Consider the following 21,692-nt stretch of genomic DNA (forward strand, 5'->3'; position numbering starts at 1 on the left):
ATGGGTAGGAGTTACTCACCTAGCTACATCACAAGACATGCTTACAATATTATGCAGTCTATAGTTCTATCCTGAATATTGAATGATAACAATAAATACTTTATTTCTTTCACTGCAACATTATTTTAATCTAAGATGTACTCTGTGACAACTCACTGATAAACAGCACTGACTGACATTCATTCACTCATAGAGATAGAGAAAGATTGAGAAGATACTCATATTCATAGGACGGACAATTTACAGGATTGATATATTTCCTTAATGTAAATATTGTATCCTTGAGGAAACCCACTCCATGGCAGATCAATGCAGCTCTCATCTGATGTTGTGTGTCTCCCTCTAGAGGAGAACTTTGGTATGCACGGTTAAAATACAATCATGCTTGCTAACTGGTGGTGATGTGTGTGTGTGTGTGTGTGTGTGTGTGTGTCCAGGTGTGTGTTTCTCCTGTAAAATCGATGTGGTGCCAGTGAAAAATGAGGATGGCTTGGTGATCATTTTCATCCTCAACTTCGAGCTTCCCACTGATCCACATATTCCCAGGTCCCCAACTAGAGAGCTCAACCACAAGTTGCCCATCCCCTGGCTGACCCTAAGTAAGCAAAGCACATCCTCTGTGTGTAAATGAGTAGGGTCCAAAGATTTTCCTGTAAAATCTTAGAGATGAAAGTATTTTAATGACATTGTTATGGTGTAGTGTATTCAGAAACTGTGCTCGCCCACCTTTCCCCTTTGACGTGCAGAACGTCGGAATAGGTTTCGCCTGCCCTCCATCTTGGTCCGCCCCCTCAGCAGGAGTAAACAGTCCCTGGAGAACGACAGCGAGCTGGGCCACCAGCGGGACCTCCTTGCTCTGGGTCATGAGTCTGTGGCGCTGAAAAAGCTGCTGTCCTTGCCAGAGCGCCAGCGTCTGGGTGGCACCGGGGTACTACTCCGGGATGAGGACCAGAGTGCCCTGCTGGGAGGTGAGTGGTCCTTTGTGGCTCAGTTGGTCAGAGCATGGTGGGAGCAACACCAGGGTGTGGGTTTGTTTCCCACTGTGGTCACATGTACTAAAACGTATGCATTCACTGTACTTTAAGTCACTTTAGATGAGAGTGTTTGCTAAATGGCCTTCAGTCTTGTGGCCTCCTACATCGCTGGAGGAGTGCAGTTAGTCCCTGACAATGCAGAGGCGATCATATGTTAATTTGATTTTGATTTATTTTACCCTTATTTTACCAGGTAAGTTGACTGAGAACACATTCTCATTTACTTATTTAATGCTTACTTATTTCATATGTGTTTATAGGTGAGTCCATCTTGCCCTCCACAGACACATCCGATGCTCCCCCAGCCCTGTCCCTGGGCTTCTCCCAGTCCTCCCCCAGGCTGCACTGCCTCCGGATGGATGAGGAATGTGGCTCCAACTGCATCGTGACGTCCAGCCACTCCTGTGAGAGCCTCTGCAGCCTGCGGCACGCCTCCTCCGTGGATGGCATCAAGACCCTGAGGGGACGGGCTAGCTGGCACGGGAAGCTCCAGACGCGGCCCAGCAGCACAGGTAGAGGAGGAGACAGAGACGACAACAGGGGATAGGGGTCATGGGCAGAGGACAGAGGACAGAGATAAGGATGGGGGGCAGGGGCACGGGCACGGGCAAGGGCAGGTGAAGGGACAGGACAGGTTGAAGACATGTATGGGACACATAAAAAAGGCGGGGCTGTCAGGAGCTGTATGGAGACATTTGAGGATGAAAGAGGAGCTCATAAATCATGTAATTGATTAATCCTTGTCTTACATTACTGTTCCATCTGTTCAACATCACTATGTATTGTATCATGCACAAATTGCCTTCAACTCTATGTCGCTGGCAATGAAATAAACAGGGAGTAAGCCTAGACTTCTAAGTCTAACATTATCATCAACATTTATTCCTTCTCAGGCGGAATGACCTGTATGAAGTCCAGCCTGCGTAATGTTACATCTGACACCACGTCTGACCCGAACCTTATCCGCTTCCGAACCTTTAGTCACGTGACACAGGTCAACCCACTTGAATACAGGCTGGACCCCCTGGTGGCCCTCCCGTCCGCAGAGATGGACATAATCACCCCGTGTAAACTGATGGACCGCACACACGGGGTCACTGAGAAATTCACTCAGGTGAGTCGCTGCTCTTCTCCTACCAGTGGATGTATATGGATAGGAAGACACTATTTCATGACGAACTGCACTATCTAGCGCAGGAGTCTCAAACTCCTGGAGAGTTACCCTCCTGTAGGTTTTCGCTCAAACCCCAGTTGTAATTGACCTGGTGCTTATCAACCAGCTAATTATTAAAATCAGGTGTGGTAGATTAGGGTTGGAGTGAAAACCTACAGGATGGTACATAGCTGCTCTCCAGGAACAGGGTTGGAGAACCCTGATCTAGAGGCTTTCACAGACACCTTGTCCCTTCTGTAGTCTGCCATTGCAGTATCTTTCCTGAGAGTGGCAGTACTATCCAGAGAGTTTTGCTCTAAATTCAGTCGCTGTTGGTAAACTTCAAATCAAATCAAATGTGATTGGTTGCATACACATATTTAAAGGGAAAGGGAGATACCTAGTCAGTTGTACAACTGAATAACCTTCAACTGATTAGCAGATGTTATTGCGGGTGTAGCAAAATGCTTGTTTTCCTAGCTCCATAGTGCAGTAATATCTAACAATACACACAAATCTAAAAAGTTCAAGAATCGAATTAAGAAATATAGAAAAATTAGGACGAGCAATGTCGGAGTCCGGAGTATAAATATATATATATATATATATATATATATATATTTGATGGAATATATAGACAATATGATAGAATATGTAGTATATCTGAAGAATAGTATCTGTACAAGTTAAATAGAATAGGCCTTGACTAGAATACAGTATTTACATATGAAGTGGGTATAACAGTATGTGAACATTATTAAAGTGACCAGTGTTCATTGATTATGTACATAGGTTAGCAGCCTCTAAGGTGCATGGTAGAGTAACCGGGTGGTAGCCCGGCTAGTGACTAAAGTTCAGGGCAGGGTACTGGGCGGAGGCCAGCTAGTGGTGACCAATGTTCCCTAAAAAAATTATTGACACATCAAATTTCAGGTCTGCTGAGCTCAAACTGGAACCTTGTGAAAGTTCCGTGAACACTGAGGCTGTACCTGCTTTAAGTTACAGTTATAACAGTGGCCAAGTAGGCTACTGTGGCTATTTGATCATAATGTAGGCCTACCAGACTGGCCTACCATCAAAAACAATGGAGAAAATGCATCCCATTTTTTAAATGGAAATAGCTGTTCTATCATTCAGCCTACAGTAGCAGTTCAATGTAAGCCTACGCTCCATGAGACTTTTGAAAGAAAAGATGCAGGGCTTGACATTAACCTGTTAATCCACTTGTCCTTCAGACAAGGTGACTGAACTTGTTGTTGTGATGTTTGATGCAAGAAACCACTTTACAAAATAAAATGCATTATTATTCCCATCCCATTATTACAGAGAATCAGACAAATTATGCTACACTCTGTCTATTGGCTACAGAATTTATTCAAGCCTGTCTCAAAATACAACACTGCTCCTTTAAGACAAAAAAAAGCTCTTTATATGACTTGCTTTTCAAATAGGTCTAGAAATTTACACGTTTTGTGCTCTTGCAGGAAGCAATCACTCCCCTATTGCTGACTACACATCATCTATAACTGGGCTAATAAGTTACTAACTAACAAAGGATATGAACAGAGTGTGCACAAGTGGCTACATGCAGCTCTTGCTTTTATCTCAAAACATGCTCATTGACTCACGTCCACAGCTGTAAACCTTTCAGTTCAAAGTAAATAGCACATATCCATATATGGCAATGGTCTATTTTCGTATGGGCCTACTGGTTATGCAGCACCAGTCTGTGTAGAGTACCGGCTGAGTCGTGCACAATAGAATCCTACTCTGATGTGTTGTGCCTACAACACAATCTCTTCTGTAGTTCGTTTTGTTTCAGGAATGTTGCATTGAAAGTGACTAATATTGCATTGATTCGATCACATTTGCCACAGTAAAGGAACATGTTGATAGTGTTAACTAAAAGGGAAAACTCTAGTAAATTGTGTGAAGTTCAATCTACTGCTTCTCTCCCTGGGCTGATATTTATTCTACGTTCTGCGGGGCAGTCTCAGGGTTACTGCGCACCCGTGCGCAGTTTAGAGGGAACATTGGTGGTGACTATGAAATAGCTTGATGGCCTTGAGATAAAATCTGTTTTTCAGCATTCCTGTCCAAGCTTTGATGCACCAATATTGACCTCGCCTTCTGGATGGTAGCAGGGTGAACAGGCCGTGGCTCGGGTGGCTGAGGTCCTTGATGATCTTCTTGGCCTTCCTGTGGCACCAGGTGCTGTAGATGTCCTGGGAGGCAGACAGTGTACCCCCTGCGATGCGTTGGGCAGACTGAGTCACCCTCTGGAGAACCCTGTGATTGTGGACGGTGCAGTTGCCGTACCAGGTGGTAATACAGCCCGACAGGATGCTCTCAATGATGCATCCGTAAAAGTTTTCTCATATGTATTTTCATAGACCAAAGTATCAGCTATCACACCATGTAAAGGACCAGCCTCTTAATTAAAAAATCATCATAATCATAAAATGAAACTTACTAGATTTATGTCAACTCCATAAGACACCATAAAGGCATTTCATTTTTACAATTATTATCCAACAAGTGTTCAAAGGCCTTGATTGTTTAATTGTAACATTAGAATATTCATATATGTAATACAAATCTCCAAACTTCTTTTTGTTTTGTTTTTAAATCACTATTAAATGAATCAGGGCAAATTTATTTTGCATGTTTTTCTAGATTTAGAACATAAAACATTTATAAAGCAAACATTATCCCTAGCACAGCAAATACAGTGCATTCGAAAAGTATTCAGACCCTTGGACATTTTCCACATTTTGTTACATTACAGCTTTATTCTAAAAGGGATTAAATTGTTTTTCACCCTCATCAATCGACACACAATACAACATAATGACAAAGCAAAAACGGGGTTTTCAAAATTTTTGCAAATGTATTAAAAATAAATAATGGAAATATCACATTTACATAAGTATTCAGACCCTTTACTCACTACTTTTTTGAAGCACCTTTAGCAGCGATTACAGACTCAAGTCTTGTTAAGTATGACTCTACAAGCTTGGCACCCCTGTATTAGGGGAGTTTCTCCCATTCTTCTCTGCAGATCCTCTTAAGCTTTGTAAGGTTGGATGGGGATCGTCGCTGCACAGATATTTTCAGGTCTCTTCAGAGATGTTAGATCGGGTTTAAGTCTGGGCTCTGTCTGGATCACTCAAGGACATTCAGAGACTTGTCCCGAAGCCAATCCTGCGTTGGCTGTGTGCTTAGGGCCGTTGTCCTGTTGGAGGATGAACCTTCGCCCCAGTCTGAGGTCCTGAGCGCTCTGGAGCAGGTTTTCGTCAAGGATCTCTCTGTACTTTGCCCCGTTCATCTTTCCCTTGATCCTGACTATTCTCCCAATCCTGCTGCTGAAAAACATCCCCACAGCATGATGCTGCTACCACCATGCTTCACCGTAGGGATGGTGCCAGGTTTCTTCCAGAAGTGACACTTGGCATTCAGGCCAAAGAGTTCAATCTTGGTTTCATCAGACCAGAGACTCCTGCTTCTCATGGTCTGATTCCAATAGGTGCTTTTTGGCAAACTCCAAGCGGGCTGTCATGTGCCTTTTACTGAGGAGTGGCTTCCTTCTGGCCACTCTACCATAAAAGCCTGATTGGTGGACTGCTGCAGAGATAGTTGTCCTTCTGGAAGGTTCTCAAAAGTAGAGAACTTTACAGACCATGAGTGGTCTTGCTACACTACATGTAATGAGGACATGAATAAGGGGTCCTTATGGTATAGCTGACCCTGCTCATTCCTGATGAATTCAGGATTTTAGACAAATCTGACGAAGTTGACCAAATCGCTGGATTCATCTTTTACGAATCACAGTTGAGAGAACTATTCTATAAAAGTCACAAAGTGTCACGTCCTGACCATAGTGAGTGTTATTTTCTATGGTAGAAATTTACATTTACATTTACATTTAAGTTATTTAGCAGACGCTCTTATCCAGAGCGACTTACAAATTGGTGCATTCACCTTATGATATCCAGTGGAACAACCACTTTACAATAGTGCATCTAAATCTTTTAAGGGGGGGGGGGGGGGTTAGAAGGATTACTTTATCCTATCCTAGGTATTCCTTAAAGAGGTGGGGTTTCAGGTGTCTCCGGAAGGTGGTGATTGAAATGGTCAGGGCGTGACAGGGGGTGTTTGTCTGTTTTTTTATGTCTATATTTTGGTTCTAGGTTTGCATTTCTATGTTGGTGGTGTTTGGCGTGACCTTCAATTTGAGGTAGCAGTTTGTCATTGTCTCTAATTGGAGGTCCTATTTAAGTTAGGTTTGTTCCACAGTGTTTGTGGGTGATTGTTCTTCGTGAGGTTATTGTTCCTCCAGCGTCACGGTTTGTTGTTTTGTATATACTTGTAGTGTTTAATGGTTGCATTCGGTTTCACTGATTTAATAAAACATGTGGAACTACGAAAACGCTGCATCTTGGTCCGCTCTTTCAAACAGCCGTGACACAAAGGGTTATTTCAATAAACTACATAATATATTTTTTCAGTTAATATCCATTATTGGCAGTTTTTAAACACTTTATTGGAGAGTTTGAAATTAAGATCCTCTGTTCCAGACAAGGGCATTTCCAGTCATAGAGCTGACATGAAAATTCCCAAAACATATATTTTCCTCATAAAATTCCACAAATTGTAAATCTTGAGCTTAAAAATCAAGTTTCTCTGGACAAGGATTTCCCCAATATTCTAGAATCCCTGAGCTAATTTCCTGCTCTTCTAAACATTTTGCCATGAGGCTGAGAGAAATGTTTTATTTTTTTAAGCAAATTTCTGTAACGATTGTCTGGAAGAGGGGACCAAGATGCAGCGTGGTAAGTGGTCATAATGATTTTTAATGAGACACTTCAAAAACAAACAGGGAAAACGAAAGCAAACAGTTCTGCCAGGTGAACACACACAAGACAGAAAACAACTACCCACAAAAACCCAAAGGAAAACAGGCTGCCTAAGTATGATTCCTAATCAGAGACAACGATAGACAGCTGCCTCTGATTAGGAACCCTACTCGGCCCAAAACAAAGAAATACAAAAACATAGAAAAAAGAACATAGAACGCCCACCCAATGTAACACCCTGGCCTAACCAAAATAAAGAACAAAAACCCCTCTCTATGGCCAGGGCGTTACAGTACCCCCGCCCCAAAGCTGCGGACTCCGGCCGCAAAACCTGACTCTGAAGGGGAGGACTGGTAGGCGACCCTGGCTGCGCCCGGCAGGCGGGCATCCCTGGCTGCGCCTGGCTGGCGGGCGTCCCTGGCTGCGCCCGGCTGGCGGGCGGCTCTGGCTGCGCCCTGCTGGTGGGCGGCTCTGGCGGCTCCGGACTGGCGGGCGGCTCTGGCGGCTCCGGACAGGCGGGCGGCTCTGGCGGCTCCGGACTGGCGGGCGGCTCTGGCGGCTCCGGACTGGCGGGCAGCTCTGGCGGCTCCGGACTGGCGGGCGGCTCTGACGGCTCCGGACTGGCGGGCGGCTCTGGCGGCTCCGGACTGGCGGGCGGCTCTGGCGGCTCCGGACTGGCGGGCGGCTCTGGCGGCTCTGGCCCAGGATTCACCAGGCTGGGGAGACATGAAGGAGGCCTGTCTCTGGGCGCAGGCACAGGACTCACCAGGCTGGGGAGACCCACAGGAGGCCTGGTCCTGGGAGGAGGCACAGGACAGACCAGGCTGGAGAGACTCACTGGAGGCCTGGTCCTGGGAGGAGGCACAGGATAGACCAGGCTGGAGAGACCCACTGGAGGCTCCGGGCTGAGGAGCGTCTCTGTTGGCTCCGGACTGTCGGCCGTCTCTGTCGGCTCTGGACTGTCGGCCGTCTCTGTCGGCTCCGGACTGTCGGCCGTCTCTGGCTGCTCCGGACAGGCGGGCGGCTCTGGGAGCTCTGGCCCAGGATTCACCAGGCTGGGGAGACATGAAGGAGGCCTGGCTCTGGGCGCAGGCACAGGACTCACCAGGCTGGCGGGTGGCTCTGGCGGTTCCGGACAGGCGGGCGGCACTGGCGGCTCCGGATAGGCGGGTGGCTCTGGCGGCTCCGGACAGGCGGGCGGCTCTGGCGGCTCCGGACTGGCGGGCGGCTCTGGCGGCTCCGGACTGGCGGGCGGCTCTGGCGGCTCCGGACTGGCGGGCGGCTCTGGCGGCTCCGGACTGGCGGGCGGCTCTGGCGGCTCCGGACTGGCGGGCGGCTCTGGCGGCTCTGGCCCAGGATTCACCAGGCTGGGGAGACATGAAGGAGGCCTGTCTCTGGGCGCAGGCACAGGACTCACCAGGCTGGGGAGACCCACAGGAGGCCTGGTCCTGGGAGGAGGCACAGGACAGACCAGGCTGGAGAGACTCAGTGGAGGCCTGGTCCTGGGAGGAGGCACAGGATAGACCAGGCTGGAGAGACCCACTGGAGGCTCCGGGCTGAGGAGCGTCTCTGTTGGCTCCGGACTGTCGGCCGTCTCTGTCGGCTCTGGACTGTCGGCCGTCTCTGTCGGCTCCGGACTGTCGGCCGTCTCTGTCGGCTCCGGACTGTAAACTGTCGCCAGAAGCTCAGGACGGGGAACTGTCGCCGGAAGCTCAGGATGGGGAACTGTCGCCAGAAGCTCAGGATGGGGAACTGTCGTCGGAAGCTCTGGACGGGGAATGCGCACTGTAGGCCTGATGCGTGGGACTGGCTTTGGAGACGCCAGACTAGTAACACACACCTTCAGGCTAGTGCGGGGAGCAGGAACAGGACGTACTGGAGAGAGAGTGCGAGAGGCAGGCACCTGAAAAGCATGGGTAGTTGACTCAGGCCTCACCCCTGGTCCAGCCGAACTACCCGTGTGCCCCCCCCAAAAATGTTTTGGGGCTGCCTCTCGTTCTTCCTGGGTAGGCTCCGATATCTTTCGATCACCTGGCCCCATGTCCAGTCTTTCCTCCCCAGCCACTCCTGACGAGACCAGGTGTCCATCTCCTCCCGAGCACGCTGCTTGATCCAGTTGTGGTGGGTAGTTCTGTAACGATCGTCTGGAAGAGGGGACCAAGATGCAGCGTGGTAAGTGGTCATAATGATTTTTAATGAGACACTTCAAAAACAAACAGGGAAAACGTAAGCCAACAGTTCTGCCAGGTGAACACACACAAGACAGAAAACAACTACCCACAAAACCCCAAAGGAAAACAGGCTGCCTAAGTATGATTCCTAATCAGAGACAACGACAGACAGCTGCCTCTGATTAGGAACCCTACTCGGCCCAAAACAAAGAAATACAAAAACATAGAAAAAGGAACATAGAACGCCCACCCAATGTAACACCCTGGCCTAACCAAAATAAAGAACAAAAAACCCTTCTCTATGGCCAGAGCGTTAAAATTTCCTGTAATATTTTTTTTTATTACTTATGACGTTTTTTTTCCTCACCTTAATTTAACCAGGTAGGCCAGTTGAGAACAAGTTCTCATTTACAACTGCGACCTGGCCAAGATAAAGCAAAGCAGTGCGACACAAACAACAACACAGAGTTACACATGGAATAAACAAATGTACAGTCAATAACACAATATAAACAGTCTATATACTGTACAGTACAGTGCGTGCAAATGGCGTGAGGAGGTAAGACGATAAATAGGCCATACTAGCGAAGTAATTACAATTTATCAAATTAACACTGGAGTGATAGATGTGCAGATGATGATGTGCAAGTAGAAATATTGGTGTGCAAAAGAGCAAAAAAGTAAATAAAAACAATATGGGGATGGGGTAGGTAGATTGGATGGGCTATTTACAGATGGGCTGTGTACATCTGCAGCGATCGGTAAGCTGCTCAAATAGCTGATGCTTAAAATTAGTGAAGGAGATATAAGTCTCCAACTTCAGCGATTTTTGCAATTCATTCCAGTCATTGGCAGCAGAGAACTGGAAGGAAAGGCGGCCAAAGGAGGTGTTGGCTTTGGGGATGACCAGTGAGATATACCCGCTGGAGCGCGTGCTACGGGTGGGTGTTGTTATGGTGACCAGTGAGCAGAGATAAGGCGGAGCTTACCTAGCAAAGACTTATAGATGACCTGGAGCCAGTGGGTCTGGCGACAAATATGTAGCGAGGGCCAGCCGACGAGAGCATACAGGTCGCAGTGGTGGGTGGTATATGGGGATTTGGTGACAAAACGGATGGCACTGTGATAGACTACATCCAGTTTGCTGAGTAGAGGGTTGGAGGTTATTTTGTAAATGACATCGCCGAAGTCGAGGATCGGTAGGATAGTCAGTTTTACGAGGGTATGTTTGGCAGCGTGAGTGAAGGAGGCTTTGTTGCGAAATAGGAAGCTGACTCTAGATTTGATTTTTGGATATGAGATGTTTAATATGAGTCTGGAAGGAGAATTTACAGTCTAGCCAGACACCTAGGTATTTGTAGTTGCCCACATATTCTAAGTCAGAACCGTCCAGAGTAGTTATACTAGTCAGGCGGGATGGGTGCGGGCGGGTTGAAAAGCATGCATTTAGTTTTACTAGCGTTTAAGAGCAGTTGGAGGCCATGGAAGGAGTGTTGTATGGCATTGAAGCTTGTTTGGAGGTTTGTTAACACAGTGTCCAAAGAAGGGCCAGATGTATACAGAATGGTGTCGTCTGCGTAGAGGTGGATCAGGGAATCACCCGCAGCAAGAGCGATATTGTTGATAAATACAGAGAAAAGAGTCGGCCCGAGAATTGAACCCTGTGGCACCCCCATAGAGACTGCCAGAGGTTCGGACAACAGACCCTCCGATTTGACACACTGAACTCTATCTGAGAAGTAGTTGGTGAACCAGGCGAGGCAGTCATTTGAGAAACCAAGGCTGTTGAGTCTGCCGATAAAAATACGGTGATTGACAGAGTCGAAAGCCTTGGCCAGGTCGATGAAGACGGCTGCACAGTACTGTCTTTTATCGATGGCGGTTATGATATCATTTACTAACTTGAGCATGGCTGAGGTGACCAGCTCGAAAACCGAATTGCACAGCGGAGAAGGTACGGTGGGATTCGAAATGGTCAGTGATCTGTTTGTTAACCTCAACAGCCAGTGGAATCCCGTGGCACGATATTCAAATACCTTAGAAATGCTATTACTTAAATTTCTCAAACATATGACTATTTTACACCATTTTAAAGACAAGACTCTCGTTAATCTAACCACATTGTCCGATTTCAAAAAGGCTTTACAATGAAAGCAAAACATTAGATTATGTCAGCAGAGTACCCAGCCAGAAATAATCAGACACCCATTTTTCAAGCTAGCATATAATGTCACAAAAACCAAAACCACAGCTAAATGCAGCACTAACCTTTGATGATCTTCATCAGATGACACTCCTAGGACATTATGTTATACAATACATGCATGTTTTGTTCAATCAAGTTCATATTTATATCAAAAACCAGCTTTTTACGTTAGCATGTGACTAGCATGTGACTAGCATTCCCACCGAACACTTCCGGTGAATTTACGAAATTACTCACGATAAACGTTCACAAAAAACATAACAATTGTTTTAAGAATTATAGATACAGAACTCCTTTATGCAATCGCGGTGTCCGATTTTAAAATAGCCACCAAGTGTGGTACTCACCAAACTCAGATTTACTATAAGAAAAATTGGATTACCTTTGCTGTTCTTCGTCAGAATGCACTCCCAGGACTTCTACTTCAATAACAAATGTTGGTTTGGTTCCAAATAATCCATAGTTATATCCAAATAGCGGCGTTTTGTTCGTGCGTTCAAGACACTATCCGAATGGTAAAGAAGAGTGACGCACCCGGCGCGTTTCGTGACAAAAAAATTCAAAATATTCCATTACCGTACTTCGAAGCATGTCCAACGCTGTTTAAAATAAATTTTTATGCGATTTTTCTCGTAAAAAAAGCGATAATATTCCGACCGGGAAACCCTGTTTTCGTTCAAAGACGAAAAAATAAAAACATGGAGTCGTCTCGTGCACGCGCCCCCAGTCTCATTGTTCTCAGATCGACCACTATCCAAATGCGCTACTGTTTTTCAGCCATGGCCTGCAAAGTCATCATTCAACGTTCTGGCGCCTTCTGAGAGCCTATGGGAGCGTTAGAAAATGTCACGTTATGCCAGAGATCCCCTGTTTTGGGTAGAGATGATCAAGAAGGCCAAGAAATAGTCTGAGAGAGCGCTTCCTGTTTGGAATCTTCTCAGGTTTTGGCCTGCCAAATGAGTTCTGTTATACTCACAGACACCATTCAAACAGTTTTAGAAACTTTAGGGTGTTTTCTATCCAAATCAAACAATTATATGCATATTCTAGTTACTGGGCAGGAGTAGTAACCAGATTAAATCGGGTACGTTTTTTATCCGGCCGTGCAAATACTGCCCCCTATCCCCAACAGGTTAACTTGGCTTTCGAAGACTAGAAAGGCAGGGCAGGATGGATATGCAGTAGGTCTATAACAGTTTGGGTCTAGAGTGTCACCCCCTTTGAAGAGGGGAATGACCGCGGCAGCTTTCCAATCTTTAGGGATCTCGGACGATACGAAAGAGAGGTTAAACAGACTGGTAAAAGGGGTTGCAACAATGGCGGCGGATAATTTTAGAAAGAGAGGGTCCAGATTGTCTAGCCCAGCTGATTTGTACGGGTCCAGGTTTTGCAGCTCTTTCAGAACATCTGCTATCTGGATTTGGGTGAAGGAGAAGCTGGGGAGGCTTGGGCAAGTAGCTGCGGGGGGTGCGGAGCTGTTGGCCGGGTTGGGGTAGCCAGGAGGAAGGCATGGCCAGCCGTAGAGAAATGCTTATTGAAATTCTTGATTATCATGGATTTATCGGTGGTGACAGTGTTTCCTAGCCTCAGATCAGTGGGCAGCTGGGAGGAGGTGCTCTTATTCTCCATGGACCTTACAGTGTCCCAAAACGTTTTGGCGTTAGAGCTACAGGATGCAAATTTTTGGTTGAAAAAGCAAGCCTTTGCTTTCCTAACTGACTGTGTGTATTGGTTCCTGACTTCCGTGAAAAGTTACATATCACGGGGACTATTCGATGCTAGTGCAGTCTGCATATCTGGGGGGCCCGACCTCCAGGGGGCTGTGGGGGTATGTGCTACACCAGTGACTTCTATGCCTGTGCACTTCTAAAAATGAAGTTTTCAGCACCACTTCACTCACAGTGCACACAGCGCCCCAGGCACTGGATATATGGGAAAAATAGGACTCTACATAATTATTTGTTTGATTATATAGCAGCTATGAAACAAAACAGGAGAAATACTTTGAAAATAGTTACGGCAGCATTTCTTTGTTGTTGCTTTAAAATCAGAACTCGCACATGTGCTCATACTTGATCTTTTCAGTTTGTACACATCTATTTTTAGGCGCAAATGTGAGTAAAATGGTTGTACTGTAGAGCCCTGAGACGTTAACCGGGATATGAGCTATTTTCCGGAATACTGTGTACATGTAAACGTGGTCAGTGTAGCAGCCCAGTAACACACTGCAGCAGTCTATTAGTCCACCACGCCCCCTGGGAGGAGTTTCAAAAATTCTGCCCAGGGGAGAACAGCTGCCCCTCTCATTGAAACCACAGAAGTTCAAGGCCGACCGTGGTACTGCAGGCATTGTTAGCCGAAAACAGGATCCCCATTATAGTGAATGGAAAAATTGCAATCTTCATGGTCAATCTGCATGAAAATAAAACATTTTTTAGAAGACAACCATGGTACCATTAACTGCTTCTAAAACACCAAATGTATGTCCTTGAACCAATATTTTTTTAATCGCACACAGAAGAAGTTATCAGGATAATTTAGCTGCTAATGGTACCCCAGTCGGCCTTCAACTTGATTTACTCAATGAGAGAGGACAGCACTGAGCTAGCCTGCAACATCACGTCCTTGAGGAGCTCAAACTGCGCATGTTGTGTCTCCATGAGATGCCATCTTAACCGACTTAATTTTATTTCAATGCCCACATGAAAAAATACTACAGTTACTATAGAATACTACAGTACTTACTATAGAATTCTGTAGTAAAATGTAGAATACTATACTAAACACTGTAGTATACCTCAATCATGTGTACTGTAGTACTTATTATAGAATGTTGTAGTATACTGTAGAATACTATAGTAAATACTACAGTATACTACAGACCACAAAAACACTACTGTAAATACTGCAGTAATGTATGCAAAAACACTACAGTCCGTAAAAACACTACAGTAATTACTATAGTATATACTGCCGTATTCAATTTACCTATACCCTGCCCATTCCCCTCCCTGATATCCCAATTTATGCCGGCCATAAGTGAGACACCTACATGCCAAGTATTGACCATATACAGTACAATGTCTTCAGAAAGTATTCATACCCCTTGACTTATTCCACATTTTGTTGTGTTACAGCTTGAATTCAAAATTCTACACACAATACCAGATAATGAAAAAGTGAAAACATGTTTGTAGAAAGTTTAGCAAATATATTAAAAATAAGTATTCACACCCCTGAGTCAATAGTTTGTAGAAGCACCTTTGGCAGCGATTAAAGCTACGAGTTTTTCTGGGTAAGTCTCTAAGAGCTTTCCACACCTGGATTTTGCGACATTTGCCCATAATTATTTTCAAAATTCTTCAAGCTCTGTCAAATTGGTTGTTGATTATTGCTAGACAACCATTTTCAGGTCTTACTATAGATTTTCAAGCAGATTTCAGTCAAAACTGTAACTCGGACGCTCAGGAACATTCACTGTCTTCTTGGTAAGCAACTTAAGTGTAGATGTGGCTTTGTGTTTTAGGTTATTGCCCTGCTGAAAGGTGAATTCCTCTCCCAGTGTATGGTGGAAAGCAGACTAAACCAGGTTTTCCTCTAGGATTTTGCCTGTGGTTAGCTCCATTCTGGGTTTTTTTCTACCCTGAAAAACTCCCCAGTCCTTAACGATTACTAACATACCTATAACATGACGCAGCCACCACTATGCTTGAAAATATGGAGGGTGGTACTCAGTAATATGTTGTACTGGATTTGCCCCAAACATAACACTTTTTATATTCAGGACAATAATGTGATTTCTTTGCCACATTTTTTGCAGTATTACTTTAGTGCCTTGCAGGATGCATGTTTTGGAATATTTTTTATTCTGGACAGGCTTTCTTCTTTTCACTCTGTCAATAAACTGTTTTAAAGTCACTATTTACTTCATGGTAAAATCCCTAAGCGGTTGGATTCCTTCCTCTCCAGCAACTGAGTTAGGAAGGATGCTTGTATCCTTGCAGTGACTGGGTGTATTGATGCACCATCCAAAGTGTAATTAATGACTTCACAATGCTCAAAGCACCTTTAGTCAAACTGCTTTCTCTGTGAGAGCTTCCCATGTCTGGAACACACTGCCATCAGACACACATAACTGTACCACCTATCACACCTTCACAAAAAAATATAAAGACATGGCTAAAGGACAATCAGACTTGTGAACATAATTCCTAGCGGTGTATTGTCACTTTCCATGTTATCTGTTGTCTGTAGCTTGTGAGGTGTGTAAACACTGTTTATGTGTTGTTTTGTTGCTGTTTGTGCTATTGCTCTTTCTGCATGCTACGTGTTGCTTGTGCTATGTTTCTCTGCATGTCCTCACTGCTCATTGTTTGTCTGTATTGATATTGTAATTGTTTTTAATAACCTGCCAAGGGACTGCGCTTGTATGTGCATAGCCCCTGTAAAAATTAAAATAATCTCAAAAGGGATATTCAATGTCTGTTTTCTTTGTATCTACCAATAGAATCCCTTTGCGAGGCATTGGAAAACCTCCCTGGTCTTTGTGGTTGAATCTGTGTTTGAAATTCACTGCTTGACTGAGGGAACTTACAGATAATTGTATGTGTGGGGTACAGAGATAAGGCAGCCATTCAAAAATCCTGTTTTTATTGCACAGAGTGAAGGCAATTTATTGTGTTCCCTACAGGTTATAAAAAATAGCAGAAGCTCTGAACTGTTCATTCAAACCTTAGTCCTACCTACCTACAGGTTATGGAAAATTTGCACTTTAAGTAATTTGTCTAGTAGTTTTCCTCAAGGACAAAGCCTTCACTGCTATGTCAAAGATATTAAAACAAAACACTATAGTATATACTACAGTAATGTCAGTAAAAACACTACAGTAAATACTACAGTCCGCAAAAACACTAAGTAATTACTATAGTATATACTACCATATATACCCAAAGGTATGCGTGTTCGAATCTCTTCACGGACAAATTTAGCATTTCAGCTAATTAGCAACTTTGTAGCTACTTACTACTTTTAGCTACTTTTCAACTACTTAGCAGGTTAGCTAACCCTTCCCATAAACCTAACCTTAACCATTTTAGCTAACCCTAACTCTAACCTTGACCTTTTAACCTATCTCCTAACCTTAACCCAAACCCCTAGCCTAGCTAATGTTAGCCAGCTAGCTAATGTTAGCCAGCTAGCTAATGTTAGCATTAGCCACCTAGCTAACATTAGCAACAACAAATTGAAATCCGTAACTTAACATACATTTAGCAAATTCGTAACATATTGTACGAATTGCAATTCATAACATATTGTATGAATTGCAATTCGTAACATATCATACAAATTGTAATTCGTAACATATAATACAAATTGTAATTTGTAACATATCATGCGAAATGTAATTTGTAACATATCATACGAAATGGATGATGGACATCCACAAATTAATACATACCATACGAAATGTAGCACATAATTTCCTAACATATTGTACGAATTGCAATTGGTAACATATCATACGATTGTAATTCGTAACCTATCATACAAAATGGATGATGGACATCCACAAATGAATACATACCATACCAAACGTAACATATCATACTAAATGGGGTGTCTCAGATTTATATACAGAATAATAAAAAATGCTCTGAGACCAGATTGCTAGGAATGCTCCACTCACTGCTTTCAGCCTACACTCTGCAACACAGCAATACAAATCTCCAACAACTAATAATCATACAGAGTAGAGGAAGATGAGGGTGTAGTGCACTGCACAGTTTGTGTATTATGCTGGCCGGTGAGGTTGTTGTTTATTACTGTACTGTTTTACACCTGTGCGCGTGACAAACAAACTTTGAAACTTGTTGTTTGTGAGGACAATAAAGATAATGCATGAGCATTGGGACGAACAGGGATTGACGACAGGTCCTGTTAGTAGGTCAGGAGAGGCGTACTGTATAGGCAGATTTGATAAATAAATGCCTGTTCTCATGTTTCGCCTCTGGCTGCTCTGACACCTGCCCCCTAACCCCCTATCTCTACTGTATAGCAGAGCGGCTGACGTATACTCAAAAGACCCCCCAGTTCAATCGGACATTACTGTATGTGGTCGCATACCCTCTCGAAGCCTTACAGCCTTTTCTGCCTTCCTCTATTCTGCTGATGGAAGCTCATTCATTCTGCTATCAAACAGATGGAGGGACATGGAGATGGCTCCTGTATAGAAGCCTGGGTTTCTCATGACAACCCATGTAGGAAGTTATTGTCCCTTTTCAAAATGGCCGACACATGGCACTGTGTTTGACTCACTGGGGTGCTGGAACAGGCACTTCATTCTGTACTCACGTGGCAGTAGGTACTTTAGTCGTTCTTATGAAGGATAAACACTGCACAAGGTTGTTTTGTCATTCTGTAGTAACTTTGGAGATTAGAGATGTTAAACAGAGGATCCCAATGGACAGCCTCTCCTGCTTCCAACTTACACCTCCCCCTCGCCTGACTCAAGTTGTCCCACTTTACAGCAGTGAAGAAAGCACAAACATGGAACCTGCAATACTAATAATGACTGATGTTGTTCGTTGTATTTTTTACTCTGTAGTTTTCCGTGGGGCTGGGGATACAGTGTATGTAGAAAGCACGACGCACAGAAATATATTGTATTCAATTCTGTAGGTCTTTACACAGCAAAATTAAGGGTGTACATGAACACTTTTGAAAGTATTAAAGATTTAACTCTGTTGCAGTGTTCCGCATTTAACTCTGAAAGTTTCAAATGAACACTATTTTCAGTGAACATATGAGTCGCACTGAACTTGTGTTAAAATAACACTTTTAAAAGTGTTAAAGATTGAACTATTTTGCAGTGTTCTCCATTCAACTCTTAACGTGTTCAAATGAACTTGATTGTGGTGTTTGCATAGCTCTACTGTAGAGTAATACCCAACACCTAAAGTGTAAAACATAACACTTGATTTAGATAAGCTGGACGCACTTTGCTTAGTGCTGATGCTGTTATAGTTTCTCAGTGGAAGAAATTAAGACCTGTAGTGTTACAGTAAATCATTTTGGGGTGTTGTTTTAACACTGTATGGTGTAAAGCCTAATTCGCATATTTCCCAGAGTGCCTTTTCTTTGAGTGAATCTTAGAGTTAAACACCCATGACTGTATTTGTTTGTGACATGGTTATTCAATTCTTTAATTTTAAAGGCCTGTGGCTTTCACTAAGTGAGTACTTTACAGGCCACATCACACCGCAAATAGGCCAGTGTTGATTTTTCAGTGTAACATTTCCAGTGTTGATTCAGGAAAGGGAAAGGGGGATACCTAGTCAGTTGTACAACTGAATGCCTTCAACTGAAATGTGTCTTCCACATTTAACCCAACCCCCTTTGAATCAGAGAGGTGCGAGTAGCTGCCTTAATCAACATCCATGTCTTCGGCGCCCCGGGAACAGTGCCCCTGCCTTGCTCAGGGGCAGAACAACAGATTTTTACCCTGTCAGCTCGGGGATTTGATCCAGCAACCTTTCAGTTACTGGCCCAATGCTCTAACCACTAGATTACCAGTTTAATTTACTCTGTAAGAGTGCAATTAACACTCAGTGGTGTATAAGAACCCCTAGTGTTGGTGTTAATAATCAGAGTTATTGTTTTACACTGTGGAGAGTAAAACAGTTCCATCAAAACCACGGCCATCACTTTCATATTTCCCAGCATGCTTTACTGCAGGTACATTTTTTAGGATAGTTTTTAATATCTGTGTTTTTGCATGTACATTGATTGAATAATCTTAAGCTACAAAAAGATACATAACATACATTTTTCGAAACTAATCCAACCAGTTAGTTAGCTTTATTGCACCTGCTACAAAAATGGTTGTTCCAGTTTGAATGGTTTAGGTAGTCTTCTTATCAACTTTCCTAACCCTGACAGTCATTCTGAATGCAGGCTGTAGGTGATTAAAAAGTCCAACTGCTGAATATCCTAACTCTGGCTGGATTCCAATAGGAATTACACTTTGCAAACCAACATAATGTGACTTGCAGGCATGCACAGCGCTCCATTCAGAGTTACTGTGAGTCACCTATCTGTCTGGTGTTCACTGATTGTTCTGCCAACTTCAGTAAGCCTTAAGTACAGAGCTCCTCTATGGTTGAAGAAACTTATACAAGGACTTAGTAAACTAAAATGGAAACCTCCAGGTTTTCAGAGATGTTGAGCAGGGCTTTAGCAGGAAAGTAGTTCACATTTACCTCACGCTCATTAATCATATGTTTTACTGTACAAGATATAAGACACAAATAGAATGACTGGAGTAGAATACACTTAGTCTCAAAATATAGTACATCTATTATAGCCAGTAAAACTATGCCGGTGACAGTGTTGCATAGACTCAAAAACACAAGGAATCCCTCCTTATGGCCTCAGTTTCACTTACTATAACAGTGCTTCCATCGACAGTGAGATAGATCTAGCTTACCTACCGTACTCAATGAATTGTTAGCATAATTTGCTAACCAAGCACTTCTCTCCCATATACATATATTCAGAGTGGGGCTTATTATCCCAGTGAGGCAGAACAGAACAGCCTGGCTGGAGTTACAAGTCAGTGAGACAGTCCAGTGTCATACAGATAAGTAATACTGTACTGCAGGAAGGGCCGGAGCAGAAAAATCAATCTGTGTGCTGAGGGCTTGTTTACTACTACAAAGCTTAAATAGGTCTAGGGACATCTGGTGTATGCACGCATAGTATTTATTTACAACCTGTACAGCGCACAGCAATTCTCTGGTGTGTTACTGTGGATGGGGATAGATTTACTGGTTAAGAGACACCATAACGATGAAAATATTAGCTTTGCTTGATGAAAACTCAATGCAATACTCAAATAATCAAAATAATATCAAAAAAGCCTTGTGACTTTTGCTGATTGGCTTGTTTGTGTGTGGGGGTACTATGTCATGTACAGTAACGGACAACCTTGCCTTCTCTTCCAGTGCCCCCCAAAGATGGAATATTTTACTCAGGGCAAATGGTCAGATGTATATGAATGCAGGTAGTGGATGGAGGGTACACATACTGTATATATGACATGTAGTTAATTCTCTTTTGGAGCATTTTAATAACATCATCGGTTTCCTGGGACGGGTCATTATACTATCAACAAATAATACATAGCATAGGTAGTACTGTACCAAACAACAACCCCTCAGATTATTTATATTACATGAATTCTCTTTTAATGCCACCTCAGTACTGTAGGTGTATTCTGAGAAAATCCAATATTGAATGTTATGTACAGTACAGTATCCTACACCATCGTATGTTATGTCCCTGACATATGTACAGTGTTGACAGGAAGATTGAGTCACAGATAATAATGATGTTGTTGTTATGGAAAATTCATCTGAAGTGATTGCCTCTGCTATTCTGGGGTTTAATTAAAGCTACAAATGGAAGCTCAATGCTTCACTGTCCTGGACTAAGTCCAAAAAGGTAATATACATGATGTACATAAAGACCTTTAATATAAAGTAGCATGTCATTATGCCACTTCCGCATAAGCCAGATAAAAATAAAACACTTTTATTGAGATTACCTTTGAACAGCCAGAAAACCACTGAATAGAATACCTCACATGCCTATTGGAAACAGCTGCCACTGTTATGACATCCTCTGTGATGCTGCCTAGCCTTAGCTTGGTCTGTCCCTAGAGCCTTGGCTTTCTCTGAAAAATAGAGAAGCTGTAACATGTGTTTACTATAACGTCATACATGCATGGCTTGTAAATATTGTATGTATTTATATATACACACAGGAATTTATGTAAAGCCTATCTGATTGAGGAAATCCTTGCAGAGAATCACAACGGCAACATAGATTCAGAACTCATCATAAAATTAACTATTTGGCCACCACCACCACTCACTCTGTCATGTGGACTGTTGTTCCCTTAGCTACAAGCCTGAGCACAAGATGAGAGATAGATAATGGCCCTTCTGGGAAAACCCTGTGTGCCTGTGAAGTTATAGAACAATGGGTCACCTTCACACCCAGTATGCCCACTGAGTTGGAGGGACTGAGTGTGTTTCAGTGACATTGTTAACTCTGCAGATATAGCTGATGCAGAAAAACCCTAGAACCTGAGATGAGATTGTAGATGGTTGTAACTCCAGGGTGTCCCTGATAAAGCATATCCTAGAGGAGAATTGCCATCAAGGAGAGGAATATACCCTGCTGAGATGCAAGTGAACTGTTATTTCTGTG

At 43.6% G+C, this 21,692-nt stretch overlaps 1 protein-coding gene across 1 annotated transcript in view; it reads left to right on the forward strand.

Moving 5' to 3' along the window:
- The window catches only part of LOC123723902 (potassium voltage-gated channel subfamily H member 2), a 25,645-nt gene continuing 3,953 nt past the window's right edge, over window positions 1-21,692 (forward strand). The window contains exons 1-5 of the mRNA XM_045716028.1: window positions 1-4; window positions 438-599; window positions 747-968; window positions 1,295-1,546; window positions 1,928-2,148. Of these exons, the coding sequence (XP_045571984.1) occupies window positions 1-4; window positions 438-599; window positions 747-968; window positions 1,295-1,546; window positions 1,928-2,148 (861 nt within the window). The remainder of the gene's footprint in view (window positions 5-437; window positions 600-746; window positions 969-1,294; window positions 1,547-1,927; window positions 2,149-21,692) is intronic.

Source organism: Salmo salar, chromosome ssa03, assembly GCF_905237065.1.
Source record: "Salmo salar chromosome ssa03, Ssal_v3.1, whole genome shotgun sequence".
NCBI classification, from domain to species: Eukaryota; Metazoa; Chordata; class Actinopteri; order Salmoniformes; family Salmonidae; genus Salmo; species Salmo salar.